Source organism: Dromaius novaehollandiae, chromosome 1 (genome assembly GCF_036370855.1).
Source record: "Dromaius novaehollandiae isolate bDroNov1 chromosome 1, bDroNov1.hap1, whole genome shotgun sequence".
NCBI lineage: Eukaryota > Metazoa > Chordata > Aves > Casuariiformes > Dromaiidae > Dromaius > Dromaius novaehollandiae.
The window spans coordinates 11,358,157-11,383,081 of NC_088098.1; the positions used below are offsets into that span (position 1 = coordinate 11,358,157).

The 24,925-nt window shown below is 38.0% G+C and overlaps 1 protein-coding gene across 4 annotated transcripts in view; it reads right to left on the reverse strand.

Annotated features, from left to right (window-relative positions):
* SRPK2 (SRSF protein kinase 2) overlaps window positions 1–24,925 on the reverse strand; it is a 154,110-nt gene that overhangs the window by 41,064 nt on the left and 88,121 nt on the right. For all 4 annotated transcript variants that reach the window (XM_064505468.1, XM_064505470.1, XM_064505465.1 and 1 more), the window contains exons 3-6: window positions 9,778–9,929; window positions 2,641–2,749; window positions 1,997–2,084; window positions 1,662–1,749 (exon numbers count right to left, since the gene is read on the reverse strand). In XM_064505468.1, the coding sequence (XP_064361538.1) occupies window positions 1,662–1,749; window positions 1,997–2,084; window positions 2,641–2,749; window positions 9,778–9,929 (437 nt within the window). The remainder of the gene's footprint in view (window positions 1–1,661; window positions 1,750–1,996; window positions 2,085–2,640; window positions 2,750–9,777; window positions 9,930–24,925) is intronic.

Genomic DNA, 24,925 nt, shown 5'->3' on the forward strand with positions numbered 1-24,925 from the left:
CAGTAATGTAAGAATGTTATTGGGAAAATACTGTTATACAGATAAGAAGTATTTCTACGTATATGTATGAATTTATTTCCTTATTCTGTATTTCGTATTAGTGTTTTAATAACAAACTAGTTTTACAATGAAAATAGTATATCAAATCTCTGATTTCTAAAAATTTTAATTATTCTTCAATGGTATAGTTATCAGCTGAAGTACCATCTGTACAGTACTGTACAGTACCAGTACTGTACCATCTTCTTGCACACTGAACATAGCATATGGAAGACAAAATCTAAAGGGTTTAATACTTTGGTCACATTAATTTTTAGTGAATATATTTAGACAATATTTTTACAATACTTCTCAGTAGGCATCTCAGCATCACAGATTAAAACCTCTTTTTTTTATCACAGTAGCACCGAGAAACCCTAATCACGGTTCTTTGCCTCACTGTACCAAACAGTTTCCTTCATCAAAAATAGTTTTTTAGGGGGTGACTACCAGCAACTGCATGATTTAGTTTAATTCATTTTAACTTGATGTTAAAACCTAGAAAAGAAAAACAGACTACACTTTCTTCACCTAAATTTAAGCAACTGTCACCAGGAAACAACCCCAAACGGGACAAAGAAAAAGCAAATTAGAATACTGGTCCCCACACTCTCCACCTCCCTTATTAAACACAAAAAGGCTCCACAGCTAATGTCAAGAGCCAGACGGACAGGATGAAACCTGCCTGCACGCTTCTCCCTGAGAGCATGCTCTCTAGAGCATGACTCAGATTTACTGACAGTCGCCTCCTGATTCCTCCCCTAAAGGAGAAGAGGGAGTTGATGAAGAGCATCTTAACTTAATCTGCCAAAGACTGGAGGCGCATCACCAAAATCAACTTAGTCTTAAGCTCTCTAGAGCAGGAATCGTCTCTATCTTGAGCAAGGACGTCTATTATTAGGGCTCCAAGATAAACAATCATACAAATAAATACCAATTGTAAAAATAAACAAAATGGCAGTAACATCACAAGCTGCTGAAATATCTAATACAATTAGCAAAGATAATTCATTTTAGTTCAACTCATAAATCAAACATATTCATAAGCCCAAAATTTTACCTGAGAACAATATTTAGTCACATATTCCTTTGGCTCCATTTTCTTCTTTTTAAGGAGGTATTAGAAGTTAAATTTTTTAAAGCCTTCACCAACAGAGAGAGGTTAACACCTGGCCAAAAGAGAAGCACGTAACCAAGAGCAGAATATCCATGCTCTTAAAATTCTCAGAAGAAAACAGAAACCAACTTCTTCGTGAACTGACACTTTTTTTCCTTATTAGTCTAGAGCAAGGCATATTTACTGTAAACCTCAACTACTACAAATCTTCTCAGCAAAGCTTCTGTTTCTAAATAAACTTACCTGCTCTAGTTTCAATATACCAACACAGGATTAAGGTATTTTTACATATTTGTGTTCAGAAAAGCTAAGTTTTGCATTCAGAAAGGATTAAGAAATGCATTCAGATGAATACATAACATGCTGGACTACTCTGTATCTGCATGTATTTTGGTGTTCCTACGTTACAATTTTAAACTAAGACTAACTCTAAAAAGCTAAAACTAAATGTTTATTATGCCAGTAGATCATTTTTAATGAAGGTACAGTATTCTCAAAAGGATACGTATTCCATTCATTCCAGAAATTTTGAAGTCATCGATCAGCTGTACAACCATATCTTTGTTGGGATCATTAGGGTCACTTTCACGAACCTAAAACCAAGAGTGTAAGTGTTGACATTTTAGGAAACAATCCGCTTTAAAATATCTAATTGGTTAGTTTTGCCTATGAAGTTAAACAATAGTTTGGAGCTTCAAAATCATGGTAAGAGATAACAAGTCAGCCATTTAGGAAAAAAAATATACATAAACAAAGCTAAAAAACATTTTTCCACCCCTTTTTTGAATGTATTACTATTGTTATTGATACTGAGCACTGTATTGCAAGACTTATACTTACACATTTGAGCAACTTTATTTCATCCAAGGCTGTCTCTGTATAATGCTGGGCACTTTTTACAACTTTCATTGCAACAAACCTTTTCCCCCTTGAAAACAATAAAAACATTTTCAACACACGCTTTGAGCTAAAAATAGACATATTTTAAAGGTCTGGAAATTTTAAGTAACATAGATTTTAATCTAATGTATTCTGATAGAAAACTAGAATATACGAAAAATTACATTAAAAACAGCTTTTTAATAACATGTATTCTAGTAATGATCTGATTTATTGAGTATTTTTTCTGCTTGATGCTAACGTCTTTAAAAGAGTCTTTAAAACTTGGGTACACATTTTCTCATTCAATCAATATACTTTTTTATTAAAGATATGAGAGGAATAAAAACATTAGCTTACTCTCACAAGTTCAAGACAACACGTACATTCAATAAGCAAAACTAATTTGTCCAAGAAAATGGACTTTCACACATTTCTGACAGGTTTTATAAAATACATCCTTAACCAAGAGCAAAATAATACTGCATAAAAAGACAACAAGAATTTACATAACTATCATGCATGTAAAACAGAAGTTACTACACACAAAATAAAGTAACATATATTAAGAAAAAAGATAGTGAAAGGAAATATAGTTTTCTTACTGCATATCCCAGCATAGCCAGACTGTAGAGAAGTGTCCCCATCCTAACTTTCTAATAACATGATATCGGCCATTGAAAAGATCGCCAATTTTCACTGGATGATAGCCTCCTTTCATGAAAAACAAAAGTAGAGAAAGAATATTCAGAAAAAAGCAGTATTTCTAGCTTTTCAAATAATTATTTTAATATAAATTTTCATCCTCAAATTGTTCTGTACTAAAAATAGGAAATCTAAAGAAAATTTTACTCTAATGATAAGAATTTTGCCTTACTTGACCAGGAGGGAGAAACCCATGTCCTGTACCTATTGCAGAGTTTCTTCACTCTTCCCTGCTATGGCTTTTATTTGCAGTAATATTACCATCAGTCCTCTGTTTCCCCAGGCTTATCTTCTACTTCGTAGAGAGTACAGAAAACATCTAAATTATTTCTTTGTTTATCAGATTTGAAGTTTCTCTAGCCATTGTATTTTTATATGACTGCAGAATCTCAACAGAGACTCTTTTAATTCCTGTTTTCTACTAATAAAGGCAGCAATAAAGTACTTCCTGAGAAAATATTAACAATACAGAATTTACTAATGCTCTTCTACTTTGCTCCTGACACAGCAGCAATGCATTTTTCTCAAGTCCGAGGTTTATTTACAGTGTGGAGGCAGGAAGAGTGGGCAGCCACAGGGTTTGTCTGAATTACATTTTAACCGAAGGCTGCAGGCGAGCTATCCGTTCACACTGTTGACACCCTATTGCCACTACGCAGGATCTCAAAAGCCACAGCAGGCAGAAAGGCCAACATGACCGAGTAGATTGGACCTCAGGTGTCTGTGCAGTGCGAAGGGGTTGTAAGAAGTAGTGCTGATGCTTATTGTTCCTCCATGAAGCTTTTTATTTCTTCCATATTTTAAGAGGCATTCTTCCTCCCACTCAAAAACACAGGGAAGACAGTGATCAGACAAGACTTATTATTCAGAATCCTAAGCCACTAATAACAACATTCACAATTTAGCCTAAATTACAAACAAATAATACAGCTGCTCTATGCAGCGCTACAAGATACCACCCATGCAGAGCAGCTGCTAAAGAATCATCTCTTCTTTCTGGTCCTTCATAACGTCACCTCCAACTGTACTTTAGGTAGAATCCTTAGTTATTGATTACTATCTCTATTGATTACTATTAACGTTATCACTTGCTCTCAGTTGTTATATTTGCTTTGGAATCCCTTGAGAAGCTGGTCAGAAGTGGTGCCCAACTAAGCTGCCAATGTGAATTCATTACTTTATTCCTTGGACCTAAAAAGGGAGTTCTCTGTTGTCTCTTTCATATCTTTGGAGCCGTGACATCGAATGTGGATATATTTATATCCTTTCTTTGCTAGTAACACCTGTTACCTTAACAGAGGTTGAAGGGTCTAGTGAGCTTGTCTCCAAGGCTGCCAGGCAGATTAAGAAATTGCATGGGTGATTGAACTATAAGGATTATACATTCAGCAGACAGAACTATGAAGCTTTATATATATATATATACTGCTTTAAATGTTAGTATGTCCAAATCGAAACTAAAACACACAGTTTCAATATTAGTATGTTAAGGTGTAACTTCAAGCTTCCTGGACAAGAGACACTTGCTGGTTTGTTCACAGCTTCGACCAAAAGCTGACCCATCCGACATGGGCCCAGCTGCACGAGCTCCGGTGCGCGGCACCACGAGCAGGAACTCCAGCAGGTTCAGCTCAAGCACCAGGGAAGCTGAACACAGAAGCCTCCGTATCGACCGGGGCTGGTCTGAACTGAGTGACGACAGCAACGACCAGTTTCAGATGGGCAACGCAAGTCTCCTCTACACAGTGAGGATTTAATAAGTCTGCCTACCAACCTGCCTCCATCCTACTTCATACACACTGCAGAGGGTCAAGCGTGGTCACTAGGCCAAAAAAATGAGTTTGAATTGCAGAGGTAGCACAGAAAGACACTAAGAGTGCAGTCTCATCTCCCCCAAGCCAGCAGTAAGGTGCTGAAGTAAACACAAATTTCAGCTTTTTCATGTAAATTTTGGATAAATCCATAAAAACCAATGTATGAGAATCAACTTTATACTTTTAACCTGTGGAATTATATATTCACTATCACACACAATACTTGATTTTGAAAATGCTCAGGTACATGGATGCAAAAATATTCAATTAAAAAAGATGAAAGGAGAGAGGAGGCCCCACTTCATGAGCTATAGTGAAATGCAGGAGGCCTGAAACATAAGGACCCGGCCTTGAAGACTGCGACACATGATTCCCCCTGGGGCGAAGAGTTACAGTCCATCGCTAGGAAGGAAACGTTCATAAAAGGCTTCCAGGACACCTGGAAGTGTGTCACCTCGCAACCTCAAATGTCACCTTCATTTCCGTTGTTGAATTGTGTCCTCTTTAACAAGACTGTGCAACATTCCCAAAAAGGAATTCCTTATTTGTCAAAAAAAAACCCCAAAAACCAAAAAAACACCGCTCTTGCTTGGAACAATGGTCCAAATTTACACTGCAGGGAATTTATAGGGGGAGGGAAGAATAATTTATTTAGAGAAAATGTTGACTATTACGCTGTCCTATTCATTTGCAAAAAGAAACAGGACTCTTAATTACTAGGCACTGCAGAATATGGAGCTAACATCAGGCACATATCAAGACAGACTCTACAGCAGTTGCATTATTACAGAAATTTGCCAAATAAAGTCAGGCATACATATCCATGTCAAGACCAGCCACTGATAGAACATCATTTTACAAACAAAACTGCAGAACTAACCAAATTGCCTATTTACTAACTGTTCTTGCTGTAACAGCTGTAGATGAAAACATTTAAAAAGCTGGATAAAAATAATCTTGTTGTAAGACAGCTACAGACTGGTTTAAAAGAAAAATTATTATTATTCTTTGATAAATTCCTTCCATGAAACTCTATGCAGGATGATAAAGTAAAAACCAAGTGGATAGACATGAGTGGAAGGTTAAGGTAAGAAATGCAGCAATTCTAACTTTTGATTACTGAAAAGGTTTGCATTTGTGAAAAGAACCAAATCTCCTGACCTGACAGCAAGGATTTTGTAAAGTGCTTCCACATAATTCAGTGTCACTTCTTTTTATTTTTGTCCTGCATATACCATTGCATGAAAACAGTGAGAAATATTAAAAATTATTCTGTACAATCATTAGTCCTTTTGCAAACAGATATAGAGTCCTAAAACGCGAAAAATATTTAAAACCTAGTTTTAACACCTCTCTAAAACAGATTTTAAAATTCAACAAGATAAAAATTTCTGAAATGTTTTACAATCTTCCTAAATATCTAGTCATATTAAATCATTCATGTACGTAGTTATACGGCTTCAAAAGTACATGAAAACACACACAGCTTACACATCCTTTTGTACGGGTAGAAGGGTACCAGTAGGCCTTCAGGTATATAAAACTAAGGCCAGAAGTCATTTTCATACTAAAAAAAGTATTTTCCTTTTTGGAAAGCACATCACCCAGCTATAAAGAATTTAAAGAGAAGTAAATATTTGCTTTTAGGAATAGTTCAGGGAACAAAGTGTGTTGTAAATCTGCCTCTCTGGAAATAATCTTTGGGATATTCAAGGGTCAAAAATAATCCAAAACGTGAGACAGTTTCTTCCCATCACAGACTGAAGAAAGAACACTCTAGAGCAGAAATCCATCAAAGATATCATGTCAGTAAATCCAAGGATTTTAAGTTATTTTAGTAAGAAGCTCTGTATTGCAAGAATAATGATAATACATATGCAAAAAGCCCTCTTATTCTGGTCACAACAGCATCCCATAACTATGATAACAGTAGCCTCGCCTGTGTATATTCTGTAAGTATACATAAGCCAGATTGTATTTCCTATCGTCCTAAGCCACAACAGAAACAACTGGCGATAATCAACTACTGTCCCTGTACACGTTATTTCCTGACTATTCAAGTCCGTAAGGTATTCATTAACGAGTTGCAGACAACCAGTTAGAGCATGCCTAGAAAAAATGTACTGTAGAAACTGCTGCCACCTTTGCTATGATGAATGGAATTACTTAAGTTCTTCATGATGCAGAAGGTATTTTCAAATTGCAATAACAAGAAAGCATCTATATAAAATTAAGAAGTTTGAGAAAAAGGATACACTTTTGGAAAAGCTATCAGTATTTGAAAATATACAACATATAAGTGGTACTGCTGATAACGTAACAAAAATCTGTTGTGCTATTCAGTTCAGCAAAAAGAAAAAAAAGTCTCTCATACAACTAGCTACATGCACTCAAGAAAGAGGGTCAGAAAAATGAGATCATTATTTCTAAATGTCTCCTGAATGTATTGGTAATTGCAGCTGACTAGTTCTATGTTTGTATAGGGAATTATTCCCTTTGTGAACTGGATGAATGGGAGACATCTCCAGGGGGCAAAGAAGAAGATCAGAGAAAAAAAGAATTCCAATTATATCCACAACATGACACACACTTGAAAAAATCTCCAACTGTTTCAAGGCATCTCAGAAAGCAGAAAAAATAGCTTCATTGTCTAAGTAACACCTTTAAAGATCAGGTAGTTTGTGTTTTGATATTTCCATTTCTTAAACATTTAAAAAGCATTTAATCCAAATTCAGTGACATCAGTAGAAGTCATTCCACAGATTTAAATGGACTTTGGGAGAAAGTCCCTGAGGAACCAAGGAGAGTGTAAACACCTTACACAAATGGGTGCTAGACGTTTCTCTCACTTCAGGTGCTAATTCAAACTAATCCAATTCTCTGATTACAAATGCTCTTATGACTGGGAACTATTTATTAACCAGCATGTAATGTGGTGAAAGTGTGAGTTCAGCTCACAGTAATACATCCATAAAAATAAAGATTAAAAATAAAATTAGCAACAAAAATACCGAGCCAATGCAAAGTATAGTTAATAAATAAAATACTAAATTCAGATAAGAAATGAATTACATGCTCCCTCGTCAAAATGGCCCTCCCATGAAATTTCAAACTAGGCTTGAGAATGGATGCAGTATGCTCTGACCCTACTCAAAAATCATAGGAGAGTCCCATTTTGGAGATAAAATTAGGAAGAAAAGAGTGACTCCATTAACATATGATAATTTCCAAATATTATCTTCTAATCCTTAAACACAGATAAGATTGCCCAAAACAGAAAAAACACATATTCAAATTAATAAAACAGGTCTCAAAAAATTAGAAATTAATATAGCTAAAAGCTATCCCTGGAGTTCTCTATCAAACTAGTTACTCATTTCCCAGACTGAAAATAAAACAAAAAAAGAAATTCTGCATAGCTCCATACAATCCCAGTCTGGCCATTAGGTTCAGATTCTTGTTTGACATGGTGACTTTCCCTTCAGTTCAATCCCAGGAAACTAAAAGTAGAAAAGCTACTGATCAACCTTATAAGAAATGTGGGTTAAAAGAAATCATTATCTATTGTAACAATACATGTACTGTTCCCACAGAAACAAGTATTAAGGATTATGGCATGCAAGCACACCATGAACCATCTTTAGTATCATTTTGTACATTCAGAGCTTCAAAATTACAAGAATTCAAAAGAACCTTTAAGTGTACAGAAATTCCCTTCAACTTTTCACAAAACTTGCAAGTATTCTTAGCCTAACGTGGAATTCATTTTAAAAGCATACAGATATTGCTCCTGACCTAATATAAATAGTCCCACAGACTCTAGTAACAGGTGACCTACAAGCAAACTGTAAAGTTAGATTTTTTTGTGTGTGTGTGATCTAGCTTCTCCAGATGGTGACATTTTGCAAAAGATACTGGGACACAGACAATAATGGATTGTTTGAAAATAAATTCAGCCCTTATTTCATGGAAGAATTAATTGAGGGCCTGGGAATGCTTAATCTCAATGAAATACAGTAAACAGATGTTCAAACAACAAATCCTTACTTACTCACTGATGGAAGATGCTACAGATACCAAAAAAGTTATCTTAAAAGAACAAATGTATTGTAAGAGAAATAATTTTTAAAAATACAAACAAGTTTTGGCTATATATATCTTTTCCCTGCTTTACACTTCAAAATTTGGCTTGAGTTTACCAGTGTGTTTTCACTATTGGTATCTGTACGCCATTTAAACATTTGAAATTCTGCAGATTAATAAAACTTTTTATACCAAAATGAAATAATCACTTCCAATCATTAGATCTGAAAAGGCAAAAAAAGACTTGTTCCATCCTGGGAGAAGAGATTCTTAAAACAGCACATCACCAGGCACGCAGAGAATCTCTGGTTCAGATGACTTTATCAGATTTGGCACAGCAAGTATTTCTTGATTTGAGGGATATGCAGCAGGTATAGTCAAGCTGTATATCCATATCCCTGAAATCTAACATAGATAACCCAAAGTCATCTATGATTTTGCATGTAAGTACAGAGTATGTATTACCCTAGTGGAAGCAGTTCAGAAGCAACATTAAAACTAACTTAAGTATTGACATGGCTTGTACTACAGTCACACGCTGTGTAACGATATTAAAAAAACAACTAATCTAACATGAACTACAAAAATGAGGTATGCCAAACACTCAAATAAAGGGGTAGGGAGCCAACAACACTGAGGATTATGAAAGACAGCACGTATAAAAAAGCACGTAACATCTCAGGCTGGTGTGGGTAAGAAAAGGAGGGCAAAATAAGAAACAGACCCTAAAATAAATTTAGCTGATGTTGTCAAAGGCATCAAGGCATCTAACAACTTTTCAGAGTGTGGTTTTTTAGTTGGTTGGTTTGGGTATTTTCGTTTCTTTCACAACAAACATCAATCAAGAAAAGTTCCCCCTCTGTTCTTGTATCTAAGATGTAAGGAAGAAAACAGGCGTGCAAGATTTGTAATTCATTTATTATAAAATGCATAAATAAACTATGGCTGAGTAAAAAGTAGAGCTGAAGACAGATTTGCATTTGGGCCTGAATCTGGCAGTCATTCATAATTCCTGCACAAATCAGCTCCATAACTGAAGAGCAATTCTTTAGAAAGCTCCCAAGACCCAGAATTAAGATTCACAAGACGACGATTTCCCTCCGACATCCAAAAACCGCCGCACGGGTTAACGGCACACACCTTTACAGTAATCCGCAGGATCCTCTTGCTCCTCATCGTCAGATCCCAGAATCTCCTCCTCGGGCTCGGGGGGGCTGGGCTCGGGCAGAGGCGGAGGGGGGGGAGGCGGCGGAGGTGGAGGTGCGGAGGGAGCTTTCTGTTGAGGCTCTGGCCTGAAAGCAAGGAGAAAGCAGGCTTACTGCAGTGCCCGGGCACGGGGGCCAGCCGGCCGGTGGAGGGGAGGGAAAAATGCCTTGGGGAATGCAAGGGAAGCATGTCTCTCAGTCGCAAGAGGTATACAGGATTACGTATAATCAGGTATGGACCAGTTTTTTTGAGTTCCTGATGAGCAAGTGAGATGTTAGACCTATGTTCTCCAGCACAAATGAGAAGAAACATTTTTCAGAGAATGTCAAGATAATCAAGTTATTCAAAAGCTCTTGTCTGCTGGCTGAAGGAAGAAAGATTTCATTAATATATAGCAAGGAGCAATCTTCTAGTGACACTGACTTAGATCGCGTGACTCAATACACTTAGCAGTAACGGCTGTGAGGACTACAGAAAGCCACAACAGTACAGAAGATACAGAAAGCAACAGTAACAGAGAAAAATTAATCTTCCTACTTAACCTATGCTCTACCCCCAAAACACACACAGCATGTTTTAATATGCAATGACTGGAAAAAGGGAGCAACCAGGAGGTGCTTTTCTAACCATTTTGCTTCTAGAGTTTAGAAAAAACAAGTAAATGAAATACGCTGCTACTCAAAGCAAATGAAACATGTTGCTACTCGTATCCTATTCTGAGAAAAACTGTACTTGGTATTTTTGAACATCTACAAACTACTCACATTTTGAAATTTTGAATATCATCAAGACATATTAAACAAAAAAAAGAAACATAGTGTTGAAGTGCAATGTTTGTTAAATTGTTATGAAAGCCTCCTCCCAGCAGGATGATGCTATTTATTTTGTGTATTCATACTTTATACAAAGAAAAAATGTACTTGCAAAGTAACTTAAAGCTTTAGGGGTACAAAAAGCTATATTTATATTTATCCCACTCCTATGTGCATTCTTTTCATAACTCCCCATCACCACATCTTTTTTTTTAACTTTCTCTTTTTACGCACCGCAATTGTTCGAGGCAGACAGAGCGGCGGAGCAGACGGGCGCATGGTTAGTCAGCGAGGGGCTCCACCGGCAACGCGCGCCGCCTGCACAGCAGCTGCTGCTACGCCTTTGCACCCAAGGACGTTACTGGAAGTTGCATGCCTACCAAATTTATCTGCCTGACAACTCTTTCAGAAAAAATAACTCTTCTATTATTTCAGTACACAGTCTGATTTAAAAAGGAATTGTTGGAATTAATATAGTAATGAAATAAAACAGTTTAAGTTATAAAGGAATTTACCCAAAATAAATACATTTATTTTTAACTGCATAAAGCTTAGGACAGAACAGAAGTGAGAGAAGGGATCCATTCATAGGATAAACAATAAACATATTTATAAGTGCTTCTGCTTCCATAACTTAGGATTTTTTTTGTCTTTATCATCCCTCTTTTGTTCCCACCAGATGTCTCCGTATTAGACATCGTGAGGAAAGTAAACTCATTTAGCAAATGGAAGGTACAGTGCATTCCCTGAACAGTCACGCTGATCTCACTACCTGTCAGATTAATAGACCTCCAAAAGCCTGGCTTTACCATGTCAGCAAACTGAGGGCCCCCACGCGCAGTTCGATGGTGGCAGAAAGCTTTAATCCACTCAAATACACACAGAGCCCATAAAGCTCCACATCCCAAGGCTGGAAACCTCAGCTCCTGGGCACGAGGCCTTTCTGGATGCCCTGACCAAAGACTAGACACTGCTCTACAGTAAAACTGATGAGCCAAGAAAAACAACGCACAGTAAAATACCCTGCCCTTCATCAGGCTATCTGGGAGCAGGGAACCAGGCGACACCGGTGACCAGGTGACACCTGTGGACGTGTGGAATTGCTCTTTGGGATGGTACCACCATTTTACCTCATTTTGGCCATAAAATTCCATGTTAATGTTTTGGCCACAGAAGATGGTACAAACACAGCAAACCCCAACTCAGGGGTAGCAACATGGTGTGGAGGCCATAATTTTAAAAATCCATTAAAGTTGTGTTTGACTTTGTCTTTTAAGCAAACAACTATTTCCTCTATTTCTTCACCTGATAACACCTTGAAGAGAAGGGGAAGCACTGCTGGGACTGAGATTCGCCCTTTTTGTCACTCATTTTGAAATAAACGTGAAGGAGGATCAAGAATCTCCCTCCATGAGACAAGAGGAAGCATACCCTTCAACATTTACATCCAAATATTGGCTTTTTCTATTTCTAAGGAAATAGATTAACAAAATTGAGCTTCGCCTGGGTCTTTCTCAAGGTACTGTATTTGATTTTGTTTTGAAAAAAGTTATTTTCCTTCTGTCTACAGGCCTTGCTGTGTTTGGTATGCTGGAATTCAGGAGCATTTTCTTATCCTGCTTTGTGTATCAGGAAGGAAGGAAAGATTTTATTTATTTCCTTCAGGGGTTATTTACGATTTTATCTGCAAATAACCCAACACTCATTTAAACTGAGAAGACTCTTGGGTTTCTCCTTTTAGCTTTGATGGCATCTTTTGAAGCAATTAAATGTTACTGTGTGAAGAAGGGTGCAGGGAAGAAATGCTGCTCAGCTCCATCAGCCCGACTGCTAATTCTGTATCCCTGTTACTTTGCTGTTTGTTTGTTTTAGTTTAGGATTCTCAGGAAGGGACAGCGTTGTTTGGTTTTGTTCACTGTTACATTTCTGATGCATATGCAAAGATCCAGTCTTCGGCACTTGATCTAGCTGCTTAAATTCTGCCTCCAAGTTCACAAACCCACCCCAGCGTTCCACTGACGCTTGCTCTTCCGCCACCGCGCAATTTCACAGTATTAGGTCAGGACATCAGTCCACAAGCACTCCAGTTTTGTTTTTTCTTAGTAACCCTCTTACTGAACTGGAAATACAGAATGCTATGACTGTTCCAACAGCATCCTTCTTTGTGAAGTATGACACGAATATATGCTTTATTTAGTTACATTTAGACTTCATTTTTTCAGTAGAGTTTGTTAAAATGTGAATTAATTTTTCTTTAAAGACTTTAAAACATCTTTGGTGTTAAAAGTCCAGACATTAAGAAAGCTGTAATAAATGTGTGTTAATCTTCATTTCCTTTTCCAGAAACATAATTATCAGAAACTATCATAACATAATAAGCTTATCAACAGACGGAACATTTTCAGTTACTTTTATATTTCCTAAAACATTGCATGTACTAATATGCATTAGGTAACATATGCATGCAGAGACACATACCGAATATATTTTACTTTTTCCGATGTAATCACTTGGTACTCTGTGGTCTACCACTACAAGGTTATTCATCACCATCCAAGCATAAGCACTTAATTAAATGAAGATGACAACACATTATTTCTAGACTCACAATATTGTGTCAGCAGGTATGCAGAGAACTGACCATCTCCGCAAGCTACAGTGACTTCATAATCTTATTAAAATAAGCATTACAAACAATTAACAAACGCCAGGCAGGATATTTCATCTTTTAATTACTCTTTTTTAAACAAACAAAAATACATTTAGAGCTGAGTCCAATGAAAACAGTGAAATCCTATTTTTAACCTGCTCTTAGATGGAATGCTTCTTAAGACACTAACGAAAGACTGAAGCATTACTCCTGTACAGTGAACCTAAAGCAAAATATAGTGAAATGCTGAATGGAGTCTTAGAGAAAATCAGCTACCCACTTTAAGGAACGTAAAACTACTGACAAGTTCATTTTACTTTTCTTCCTGCAGGACATGTTGCTCCATGTTCCAACTGGGAACCAGCCAACAGCAAAAGTAAAGTCCGTAACATTAAAACCCCAAAATATTGAGAAAACCGTAACAAGAGAAAATTGGAAGTTGCTGCGTTTTTTTGATGGGTGGGGGTTGTTTTGTGGGTTTTGTTTGGTTGGGTTTTGTCCATTCTGGAAATATTTTGGCTGGAAAATAAAAAATTGGAAGTATAAAATTTTAAAACCTGGAAATAAAAAATTTTTGACTGTTCTGGAAAAGGTTGGACAAGGGCAGCAAAAGTGATTAAAAACATGAAATGCTTTCCACATAGGAAGCATCTGAGTATACCAGGGCTCTTCGGCCAGGAAAATGGACAAGCAGAGATCTATAAAATCTTGAGAGGCACAAAAAGTAAATAGGAAATGACCGTTCACCGCTTGTCCCAAACAAACTGAGCCAAGTTCAGAACTATAAGAAAAAAAATTATCCATGCAAAATGCAGTTTGCTAACGCCATTCTTTGCCCTAGCTGCCATGGGTGAGAGAAGCTTTCGAGGGTTCAAACAGGGTTCAGAAAAACTCATGGAAGAAAAATCTATTGATGGCTAATAGAAAAACACCTTTGACTGGGGCAGCCCATGAGCGAGGGATTGCCGGATGTCGGGCAAGGATTCAGCACACACGGGCCCAACCCTGTGCTCTTCCCAAGGCGACTGCTCTTGGCTGGGGAGGATGCAGATGTACCTCGGGTCTGACCGAGGGCACTCATTTCATCTTCAGACATCCCTTCCTTTTTCCTCAACAAATGACTCACTTTCACGACTGAAAAACAGAACAGACTTCAAACCTCTTTATCCAAACCTCTCATCAGACAAAAACCTTTTTTTTTTTTAATTATCAACAGGCATAATACAAGAGGTGTCCTTCCCTATGAACACTGCGGGCATGACAAACTACTGAACTTACTAATCTGATAACACTAGCTATAAATACCATGCTTTATTAAGTCTTTCTTTAATATTTCTTTAAAGACTATATTCAAGTAAACAGAACTTTACCTTGAACATAGCCAAAGCCTGCCACTGATCTGGAGAAGGCCACTGCCTCAGCAGCAGACTGACTCAAATGACAAAAATATTAGGGGGAGGCAGAAATCTATGGGGCTAGCCCACGAGCCACCCTAACCCAAGGGGAAAACAAAATCCTCCTGAAGATTTTCAGAGGAATATATCGAGAGAAGTTTATTTGCAGACAGAAAATGCATTTAAAAGGAAATTCAATGACTCTTTTATATAATTAATAAAATAAAATTTGCAATCAACTGTACTCTAACAATGTTACCAATCTCCTGACATGCCCACAGAGGCTCCTTCAGGAATTTCAAACTGAAAGGAAAAAAAGGAGGCAGGGGAAGGGTAAACATCAGAAGAAATGAGCTACAAGCCTCCCAACACTCCGAAGTGTGCTTTAAGACGTCTCCGAGTGGGTGCGAGCCCATCTGGCAGCAGTTCCAGCAACGTTCACTGCGGCGCCGGAGGGCAAAACCTCCCATGTTCCAGGGCAAGACACTCAGGTGCTGCTGAACCTCAAGTCTGAAATCGCTAAACACAAATTTCTTCCAGCTGTTATTAATTGCTTAAGGACTCAGTTATTTGGATCTCTTTCTCAAATGTCCAAATGGTGTCTGCTTAACTAGTTGAATTCTTGCCTGTTCTTTTTCCCAAATGCAGATTTAGCTTAATTAGACAGGTGCCTTCTAACAGTGAGCTCTTTAAATTTAAGACAGCCTTAAATGAAGGCTTTGTAAATCAGTTTATGCATGTAACAAGCAACAAAAACACAAGAAAGAGATCAGAATAAACCTCAAACTCTGGCTTAAAGAACAAAATCATGTTGCATATTTCATATAAGATCTTGAAATTGTTAATTATCTGTAATTTAATAATTTAATGCTGTTTTTATTTGTAATTTAATATTGTAATTATTTGCAATTATGCCAGAGGTCATCTTACTGTTTTTCAAGTCAAAGATCATAAATCCAGAAGAAAGAAAAAAAAAAAAAAGCACATCCCATTCTCTTTCCATTCTTGACCATGGATTCTCTCCCCTGCCTTGGTGCTATATCCAGCAATTACACAGCCACAATGGCAAACGAATCCCTGAGCTGAGCTGCCTCACTCTGCAACCACACGATCCACAGAACGAAGGCATGGCGAGCAGGAAGAGCACATCGCCAAGAGCAGAGCTGCCGGGAACCAGTGGCAGCCCACTATTATATCAAATTACACATAATACGAAGCAGTAAGGTTTGCCAGGTTCGTAGTCATTACAGGAGGGGGCTCTTTCAGGCTTTCTTTGGGCCTGCTTTACATCAAGTACCCAGAAACAATTGGTTTCAAGTTCTAAAAGCCAGTCCCAACCGAAATTTTCTTCTCAAACAGCAGCAATTCTGTTAAAAAGTTTGTAAGAGAATAAGCCATAAGCCAAATCTATCCAGGAAGCCTCAAGCCTAAACTTGCCAAGGTATCATGTTTTCTTCTCAAATACCGGTTTCTTGCACAGCTCTACCTTCCAGACCAGTTCTCCATTACAGACTCACGGAGGAGAAAAGGCAACAGATAAAAAGCAAAAAAACAGACTCCCCTGGTGACGCAAAAAGAAAAGACCTAGGTATATGCTCAAGAGCTTTCAGTTTACTCATATTTCTACACTAGTGAAGTGTTGTAAAGGTTGAGAAAGTTATAAAACAAATTTGACCCAAATTGCTAAAAGCCAAAGAGGAGTAACGCAGCTGTCATAACCCGCAGAATATGTACTAAAGAACAGAGAATACAGAGTTTCTTATATATGCATCCTAACAGATGCCTGAAATGAAACCTTCATCTGAAGTAAGTTAGATAAGGAACATTCCTCCAATACAATGACAAAAAACCTAGTTAAAAAGCAAACCAGTCTTATAACCTGCATGTGTAGCTTAACTTCCTCCAAATTCCCTCGTGACAAGAGTCCTTTCTGATGCTACACAAGTCCTTCCTCCACCTCCCTACATATATACTTCTACTTCTGACGAGGAGGAGTAATTAGAAGACCTTATGGAAACACTGGTATGCAGTAAAGGAAATAACCACTATTTGATTTGGCTTTTTTTCCTTCCTACTACTGTGGTTCTGTGATAAATTACTTTTAACAGAACAACCCACATGCTTAAATGGAAATAATTTGTGACTTATTAATAAGATATAATCAGAAAACATAATACTTGTTGTTTCAGTATCTTATAGTCACCACTGATGACAAATCTGCAAGTTGGTGGGGGGGGGGGGGGGGGCAGAAGCATCTTCTGCACTCCAGAAGGACTACTTGTCCCTGCAAAAATTTGATTTCACTTAACCTGGCATCAAAAACCCTTAAGTCCACAAGCCTTTGAAGTCAAAGCTGGAGGTGAAATTCAATAACTAAATTATGAAACATGGGATTTAGTCCTATTTTATCACTACATGCCAACAACTTCCTTACAGCTATATAAACATACATAAACTACCAGAAAGTATATATTCATTTTACATTGTGTTATAAACCATATGAAGACAACTGTCATAATCTTAAGGAAAGCGAACAGGTAATTAATCAATAAATACAGCATTTAGCACCTCTTCTCACCTGTGTAACTCAGCCCAGTAGAAAATATTTAATAAGAACAGTGAGATTGTAATCCCTCACATAATACCAAACACAGTCTGCAGCAGAGTACTTTTTGCTTTTCTTTCCCAAGAACACCTCCGTAGGATATAACCTTGACTTCAGGTGATCATCTCAGTGCAAAAAAGCAATTTTCCTCTACATGATGAGCTAATGTTTGGAAGACCCATTCAACCTGTTAGTAAAGATGCATCCTTCTCCAGATTATGTCTGGGAACCTAATTCTACAGGGCAGTCAGAAAAGGGCAAGCAGGCAAGCATTTTGGATGGGACAATGATCTACTTGGAGTTTCTCCACATTGCTTGTTAATGTTGATTTAAGCACCCACTTTCATAACAGAAATCTATAAAAGCAGCAAAGAGACTGCAAAGTTCAGCAGCACTCAAAAGTGAGAAAATGATAACGTTACCATCATATATGTTTTTCAAGAAATCTCATTTCCATCTGTGTAAGAAATGGATATCCCTAGTGAGCAGCTGGCTTTAAAAATATGGCCTCAAAAACCATAGGCTTATAGGGCTGCACCTGTACTTGGGGGTGAAAAAAATTTTAAGATCCATTCTTCTGTATCTAATTTTATAATCAAGAGAATAATTCTGAAAGCTGGATACTGACCATGGATAATCTAGGACATAGAAATAAACTGCCAGTACACACAGACACTCTTACTAGTCTGCACAGATTTGCATTCTGCCTTTGCTGCGCTTTCTCTGCGTGCAAGGGACAGGAGTTTGTGAAGCAGCTATTTCATACTGGTGAAATGAAAAAGCAGCTGGCAACCTCTTCTGCATACAAGAACATGGCAACTCTAGCTCTGAATTACAGTTCAGAGTGGTGACACCAGCCAACATGATTCTGGCAATTCAATAAAGACTGGTTTATAGCGCTTCATCTCCACTATGCATATTTTCATACTGTAATAAGACTGACTCAACGACGCCTTTTTCATTTTCTTCTCAGGTAATATAACATGCAATTTAAGGTCCCTTTACCTCGTCTTTCTGTCTTCTTGTCTTCATCAAGGTGGTAACAATTATTATTGTTCAGACACATGGAAACATTCTTTATCTAGATAATTGTTTGATGAGGTGATCCAGAAGAAAACAATAGCTTCAGTTTCTGACAAAAAAAAGATGTTAAGTGCCTAGATCTCAGAACAATTTCTTCAGCTTGCTTTCATACCAGTTAAAGCCAGAATTCACTGGAATGCCTCCATTTCTTTAATGCAAAAACTGATCTCTTGCCCAACCACCATCTGCCTCTCTTATAGAATATGGCATTTTCTACTTAAGGCAAATTTCACCCCGTATGTTTCCAAAAGCAGCTGCAGTCATGCAGCCACACACCCTATCAGCACAGAGGTCATTATTCCCAGGACTTCTCGCTAGGCGCATGACCTACTCAGCACTCCCAGGGAAATGCCTCTCAGCTCCTTATTCCCATCAACCATTTGTCCTGTGGGTGGCAGAGTTCATCTTGGAGCTCTCCATTTTGTTCAAGGCTTGCAATTTAAGGTCCTTCCACTTGGCTGGATCTTCACCGAGCAGTGGCTTGTCTCAGGAGAATCCAGAAAGTCACTTCAGTACTCTAGAGCTCTGTTCAGCTAGTTCAAGTAGCCTGGATGAGGCAGTTTTGGTTTTGAAAAACTCCCACAACTCCTGATGAGGTTTTCAAAATCTCTTCTGTGTCAGCAGGTCTGAGAGTAAGGGTTATCAAACCATCTGAGTCATCTCATGCCAGGTGACTCATTTATTGGAATATTCCTAGTTCTAACAGTAAGAGAGATGCTAACTGAGGATTAAAGGAATCCCAGTCTTTGTGGTATTTGGATGGACATTCTCACTTGTAGAAAAGATGGAACTGTAAAGATGCACCTGCCTCCTGTTTTCCCATACCCTATGCCTTGATACCAGAATACTATGACTGAGGCTTCCAATACCACTTCAGTAAGCAGTCAGACACAAGAAAGGAAAGCTCATCTTGCAAAGGTAAATCCAGAACCCAGTTTAGTGGATAGCAAATATTACTACCGGGAGGCTACTGCCTACATTTCACCTCTTCTACGTGATTTATCTCATTTTAGGGTATCTCAAGTTAGGACAACAGTGTCTGCACCTGACCGCTACACAGAATCATCTGAGAAATGGAAGAACTTTCAGAGTCTACATTTCAAAAGTCACATGTCCATAATAATCGGTATGGCACAATATAAGACTGATGTACAACACAAAGTACAATTTATGTGCATAAACTTCGGTGCTGAGTCCCAAGGACAGTAAGGGATGGTGACAATATGACTTTCAACCCATGACACACTAGAAGCAGAAACTGAAGTCCAAGGAACTTCTTAAGTTTACCACAGTTGAAAATGGAAACGATAAGGTATTGTAGTGCTGACAGCTTCTGATCTGACTGATACTAAAGCTAAGACAGGCTATGTATGTTTGAAATGTATTGCCTTGACTTTCACTAATCTGAGTCAGTGCCAAAGTCAGCTATGTCTACTCCAGCATTGGCTCAGTTTCCTGACAAGCTCAGAGAAGCTATGACAAGCTCCAGAAGCTATGTACACTATCCGGACTAATGGACAGGAAAGAAACACGGCCACACAGCTGAGAGAAAATCAGAACTGAAACATTGTGTTTTGAGACAGAAAACTGAAAGAAATTGAATGTGAAGGCTCATCTCACCTTATATACCTATGATTACTGCAGAAGGAGAGATTTTTGTCTATTCCTGTTGGAAGTCACTTGCAGTCATATGCAGTCACTGCCACTGTGCACACGGACTATCACTTGAGAACAAAAGTTTAAATTGCTAAACCTCTTAAAAGATGATAGCTGAAACACAAGCTGATTGCAGCTTGGCATGGAGATATTCCAATATAAAGTGAGATGTCCTTAAATCATTAGCATAACAAGGCAGCCAAGCCTCGGACAGCTGTAAAACGCCTTTGAGGTTAATCCTGATCGATAGTGAGAGGGCCAGACTGATAGGAAAAAGGCTAATATTCCTCTCTGAACATCTCACCTACACGAATTGCTACAAGAGTCCCAGTTAGGATAAATCAGTTTCCTTTAGATATTTGATGAATTCCTGCTAGGCAACACCAGATATAGATTAGCTGTATAGTACTAGGGTTGGGAAAGAAAGATTAGATGATTCAGTGACATGAATGGAGCCTTTCACATTTCTGAAGAATGCTACTTCCAGCCAGATTCATCTTCTCGGGAGGATCCGACTTCTCCAAACGTTCCCCTTCACCGAGGTGGGCGCTTTACAGCATAGACAGCATGGAGAAACGCAGTGATGTGCAAAGCTTCACGCTAGGCCCCGCAAAGATAACAGAGAAACTGAAGGCTTTAGAAATCCCTTCCCTTAACAACTCCTGATATCCAAATGAAAATGCAGTGTTTCTAGAAAGCTTCCTGATACCTCTAAATCATGTGTTCCTCACTCCTAACATTTTCTTTAATAAGAAAGGAAAATAACTACCTGAAATCACATCAATATAGATTCAATACTCTGGAAATACAATTCTAGCAAAAAAGGGTTTTTTTCCTTTTAGGAAAGTAAGAAATACAGTTGCAATAATAGCTTACACACGAACATCACCTTCTTCACCTCTGAGTGACAGCTCTATCAGCAATCTTCACAATACAGGGAAGATAGTTCGTAAAATAGATGTCCCTAATTCATCTAATTTCAACTGACTTTCCCACAGGTATGTGTGCCAGCTACAATCATTTCTTGAGCAAATCATACCACCACCTAATACAGAAACACAGAACAAAAATGTACAAGGAGGAGCAATTGTACAAAACTACTGGGCAGCAAATAAGGGGTATGAAGGCCCTGGCTTCCTTACCTCTCGCAGTGTTGGGGTGGGGGAATGTAAAGGGCTCAGTATAAGGACTCTCCCCATCGCTACGATCATGCAGAGGGTAGAAAGAGGGAAAGCAGGACCCGCTGAAAGGTCAGAGGGTTGAAAGAAAAAGCAAGCGAGGATTATCTTTTGAAAACCAGGAGAAAAACAGGATAGCACTGCCGTGAAAACAAAGAACAGTATTTTTCAAGACGTCATTAAAAACCTTTGTGAAACTGATTTTCTAAAGAGTGGAGAAGGTGAAAACTAGATTGGAAAAGCTGGATTGGATTAAGCCAAAAATTGGTCTATTTTGTCCCTGTTTTCTTCCTGGCACAAAACTTCCTTTGCTTTCAGGACAGAAGATTTCCCTGCAAATACAACAGTAATAATTGTGGATATATTTAATAATATTGTTCTGTAATGTTAGAGATATACAATGAGAATTAATTTTCTATTAGAGACAGCAAACAAGAGGTTTCACCTTCCACTGTTATTCAGATCTACCTTTTCAAGAGATTCAGAAATATTGTTAAATGTTTTTATGCCTTCAGATACTTTTCCTATTTAAAAATGTAGGTCTGAACCTCTTCCCTCGCATATAAACACCAATGGCAGCACAGTGAGAGCCCTTCTCGCAGCGCCTCGGGGTTGCCATGGCAACTGGCCCTGATTTCTACTGCCAATATAGGTTCTGTACAAGCAGAAAAAGAGCTTAAATAATATTTATATAATATGCAACAGAGAACATACATACAAGGTTTATGATTGCACTGGAGGCCTGAGGACTGATTAAAGTGGCTCAAAGAATTCTCATATTGTTTCTATCAGACATCCAAAGTGGATTTACGCTACTAGCCTCAAAACGATCCCGTAGGAAATAACACATACAGGGACTTCAATATCTTGTTTTCTCTTGTTTTCAATCAAAAAGACAGGCAAGCTCAGTACTACGTAAGTAAACAAAATCAGGTGTTCTTGAATTGCACTGCGAAAAAGATGGAATTTAATTTATTCATTAAGGAGTGAGACCTAAGCCTTATCTCTATCTTATTTTTTGCAACAGGAAGATTTTGAAACAAGGCAGGCCACCCTGACCTACAGTGTTTGCCTTATTTGAAGTCTTCAAAATTTTAATAGGATGACATACCTTTCTTCTTTTTTCCTCTCCTTTAAAGAAACTTTCTGTAGAAATACTGCAATAAAAAATGCTACCCTGCAATTCTGGTTTTCTGCACAGAAGCTGCATACATCCACACAATTAGGTTTCAACCTCTGGCTTGAGATCAGGAGGCAAATTCCAACTTCCAAACAGCAAATGACAAGTTGATTAATGCCAAAAAAAATGGTTTTAATACCAAAGGAACTTTGTTAGACAGCTTTTCTGAAAACGACAGTTAGAATGGAAATTACCTTTCAAGTCTGTTTAAAGGGGTGGCAAAAGCTACAAAGACTCTTAAAAACAGAAGAAAAAAATGAAGTCTCACTTCTCTCACCTCTAACTGTTAAACTTTGCTGGAACATTTTTCCAAAGGTACTATGTGTTGAAAAGAACTATTGGTCTTAAATTTTTTGGTCTGGAAGAATTTATGACCAGAAAAACGAGAGTGGGAGACAGACAGACACACACAGACACACACGCTCAAACTGCAGCTGCACAGCCTAGGCAAGAGCCTCAGAGTCTGGTTCAAATCCTCAATGTGCACAACACAACATTAAATATTTACTTCAAGTACCTGCGGTTCTCTCCTATGCCATAAGCCAACACGCACAGTCTACGGGTAGGGTAAATCTTACTGTCTTTCTCACCTATACTGCCTCTTTCCAAATAAAATGTTTTAGGTTACAAAGCATTAACTAGAATCAATTATCATTCTTCAGACAGAAATCCAGCGGAAAACGAGTAGACCCAAGAACTTCAGTGCAATGATATTAAAAGGGCTCTATCGCAAAAAATCACAGGTCCATATATGCCAGTATCCTATATTTGAAAAACAGCCATGTGCAGATGTCCAAGGAAGAGCATAACATCAAGCTAAGCACATACGGATCCTTCTTTCCCGGAGAGTCTCCTGGCCTCCAAGAAACTGCAGATTAGAGACTGCCTGGGGCAGACGGGATTCCTATATACGTAGTAACGCTCAGCAGATTCTCACTCCATAAATCTACCTTTTCCTCTCAAGCCCATGGCAACCTTTAGCATCCACATACTACGGCATGAAATTCCAGTGCCTCTTTTCCAAAGAATCACCTTCCTTTTTTGCTCTGAATCTGCAACCTGATGGCTTCAGCTGGCACCCTTTGACTCCGTGTATTGCAAGAGGGAGTGAACAGCCAATCTGCAGTCCCCCTCTCTCCGGCACACAATTTTATATACTTCTGCTGTATCCCCCTCTGTCAGCTCTTTTCCAGCCTTGAAGAGTCCCACTCAGTTTCGTCTTCCCTCACAAGGAACCTGCTCCAAAATTCAAGATCTTCCATTTCCCTCTGAACCTTGTTGTGCTGTATCCTTTCCATAGGGGATGCATGACGGGTTCATGTTTTGGCATAATCATGTTTTCTACTTTGTTCTCTATTTCTTTCTTAATTCCTAATCATCTATTTGCTTTTTTGATCACTACTAGGCACTGAGATGCTGCTTTTACATAATAGCTGTTTTAATTTCAGTACCCTAAATAATGACGACCATTTCATAATCCATTATTTTACATGAAAAGTTAGGATTGTTTCGATCTGTACCACTTAACATTTACCTACACTGAATCTGATTTGCCATTTTTACATCCAAAACATCAGTATGAATAGAGTGAACAAGGCTTGATGTCATTTTTTGATCAAGAACCTCAAAGATTAAAAAAGAAAAAACAAAATGCATATGCTTCCACCAGATAATCTTGCCAAAATAAACGTTTGTATTTTCATCCATGCAAACCAAGGAACTAGTTTTTGTTGGGGAGGGTTGACATCCTAGGTCTACGACTGGCTCATATGACTGTGACTCCCCACAACTGTCTAATTATTTTTTAATTAGAGTGTGATTACACTATGAATTATTGCCTCTCCAAGCAAAAATAGATTAATCAGTAGCTCTAAAAGGAAATGACATTTCCTTTTAAAATATCATTTTACATAAAAACAATTAGGCCTCATGAAATTTAAGTAAATAAGATTTTACAATTGCAAAGAGACTTGTAAAGAGAAATTTAAAATATTTACTCAAGTCATATGTAAGAGTCTTTCCCGGCTTTAGCTAACATCAGACACCACCATAAAGCATATACTTCGCAAGATTATGCAGAAAGGACATGTTCTTTAAGATAATTTCATCTTTGGCTCAAAGACACTGCCCAAGGCGTCCTCTCTCCCGAAAAGAACACGCACAGATTATCTGTGTAATCTGTGATTACAAAATAGTCATCACGTCCACAGAAATGCTTGTATTAAGAAATAGTTCATGTATGAAACAAGAATAACTATGTCATTGACAAGAGGAAAGCATCCACATGAACTAAACATGTTAAAAAATGAAGTTTTCATCAGAAAAACAATACTGTTCTAGAAAAAGTTGCATTACAAAATGTCATAGTGACAAAATGTAAGGATAAATGAGAGAAACCAATCTGGAAATCAAATGCATGAGCCGCATTTTTAATCTATTTGCAAAAGCCTAGAATCATCTCAGCCGGTGCAGGACAGACAGCTCAGCGCAGAAAGCAGATTTTGATTAAGCACTTCTGGGGAAA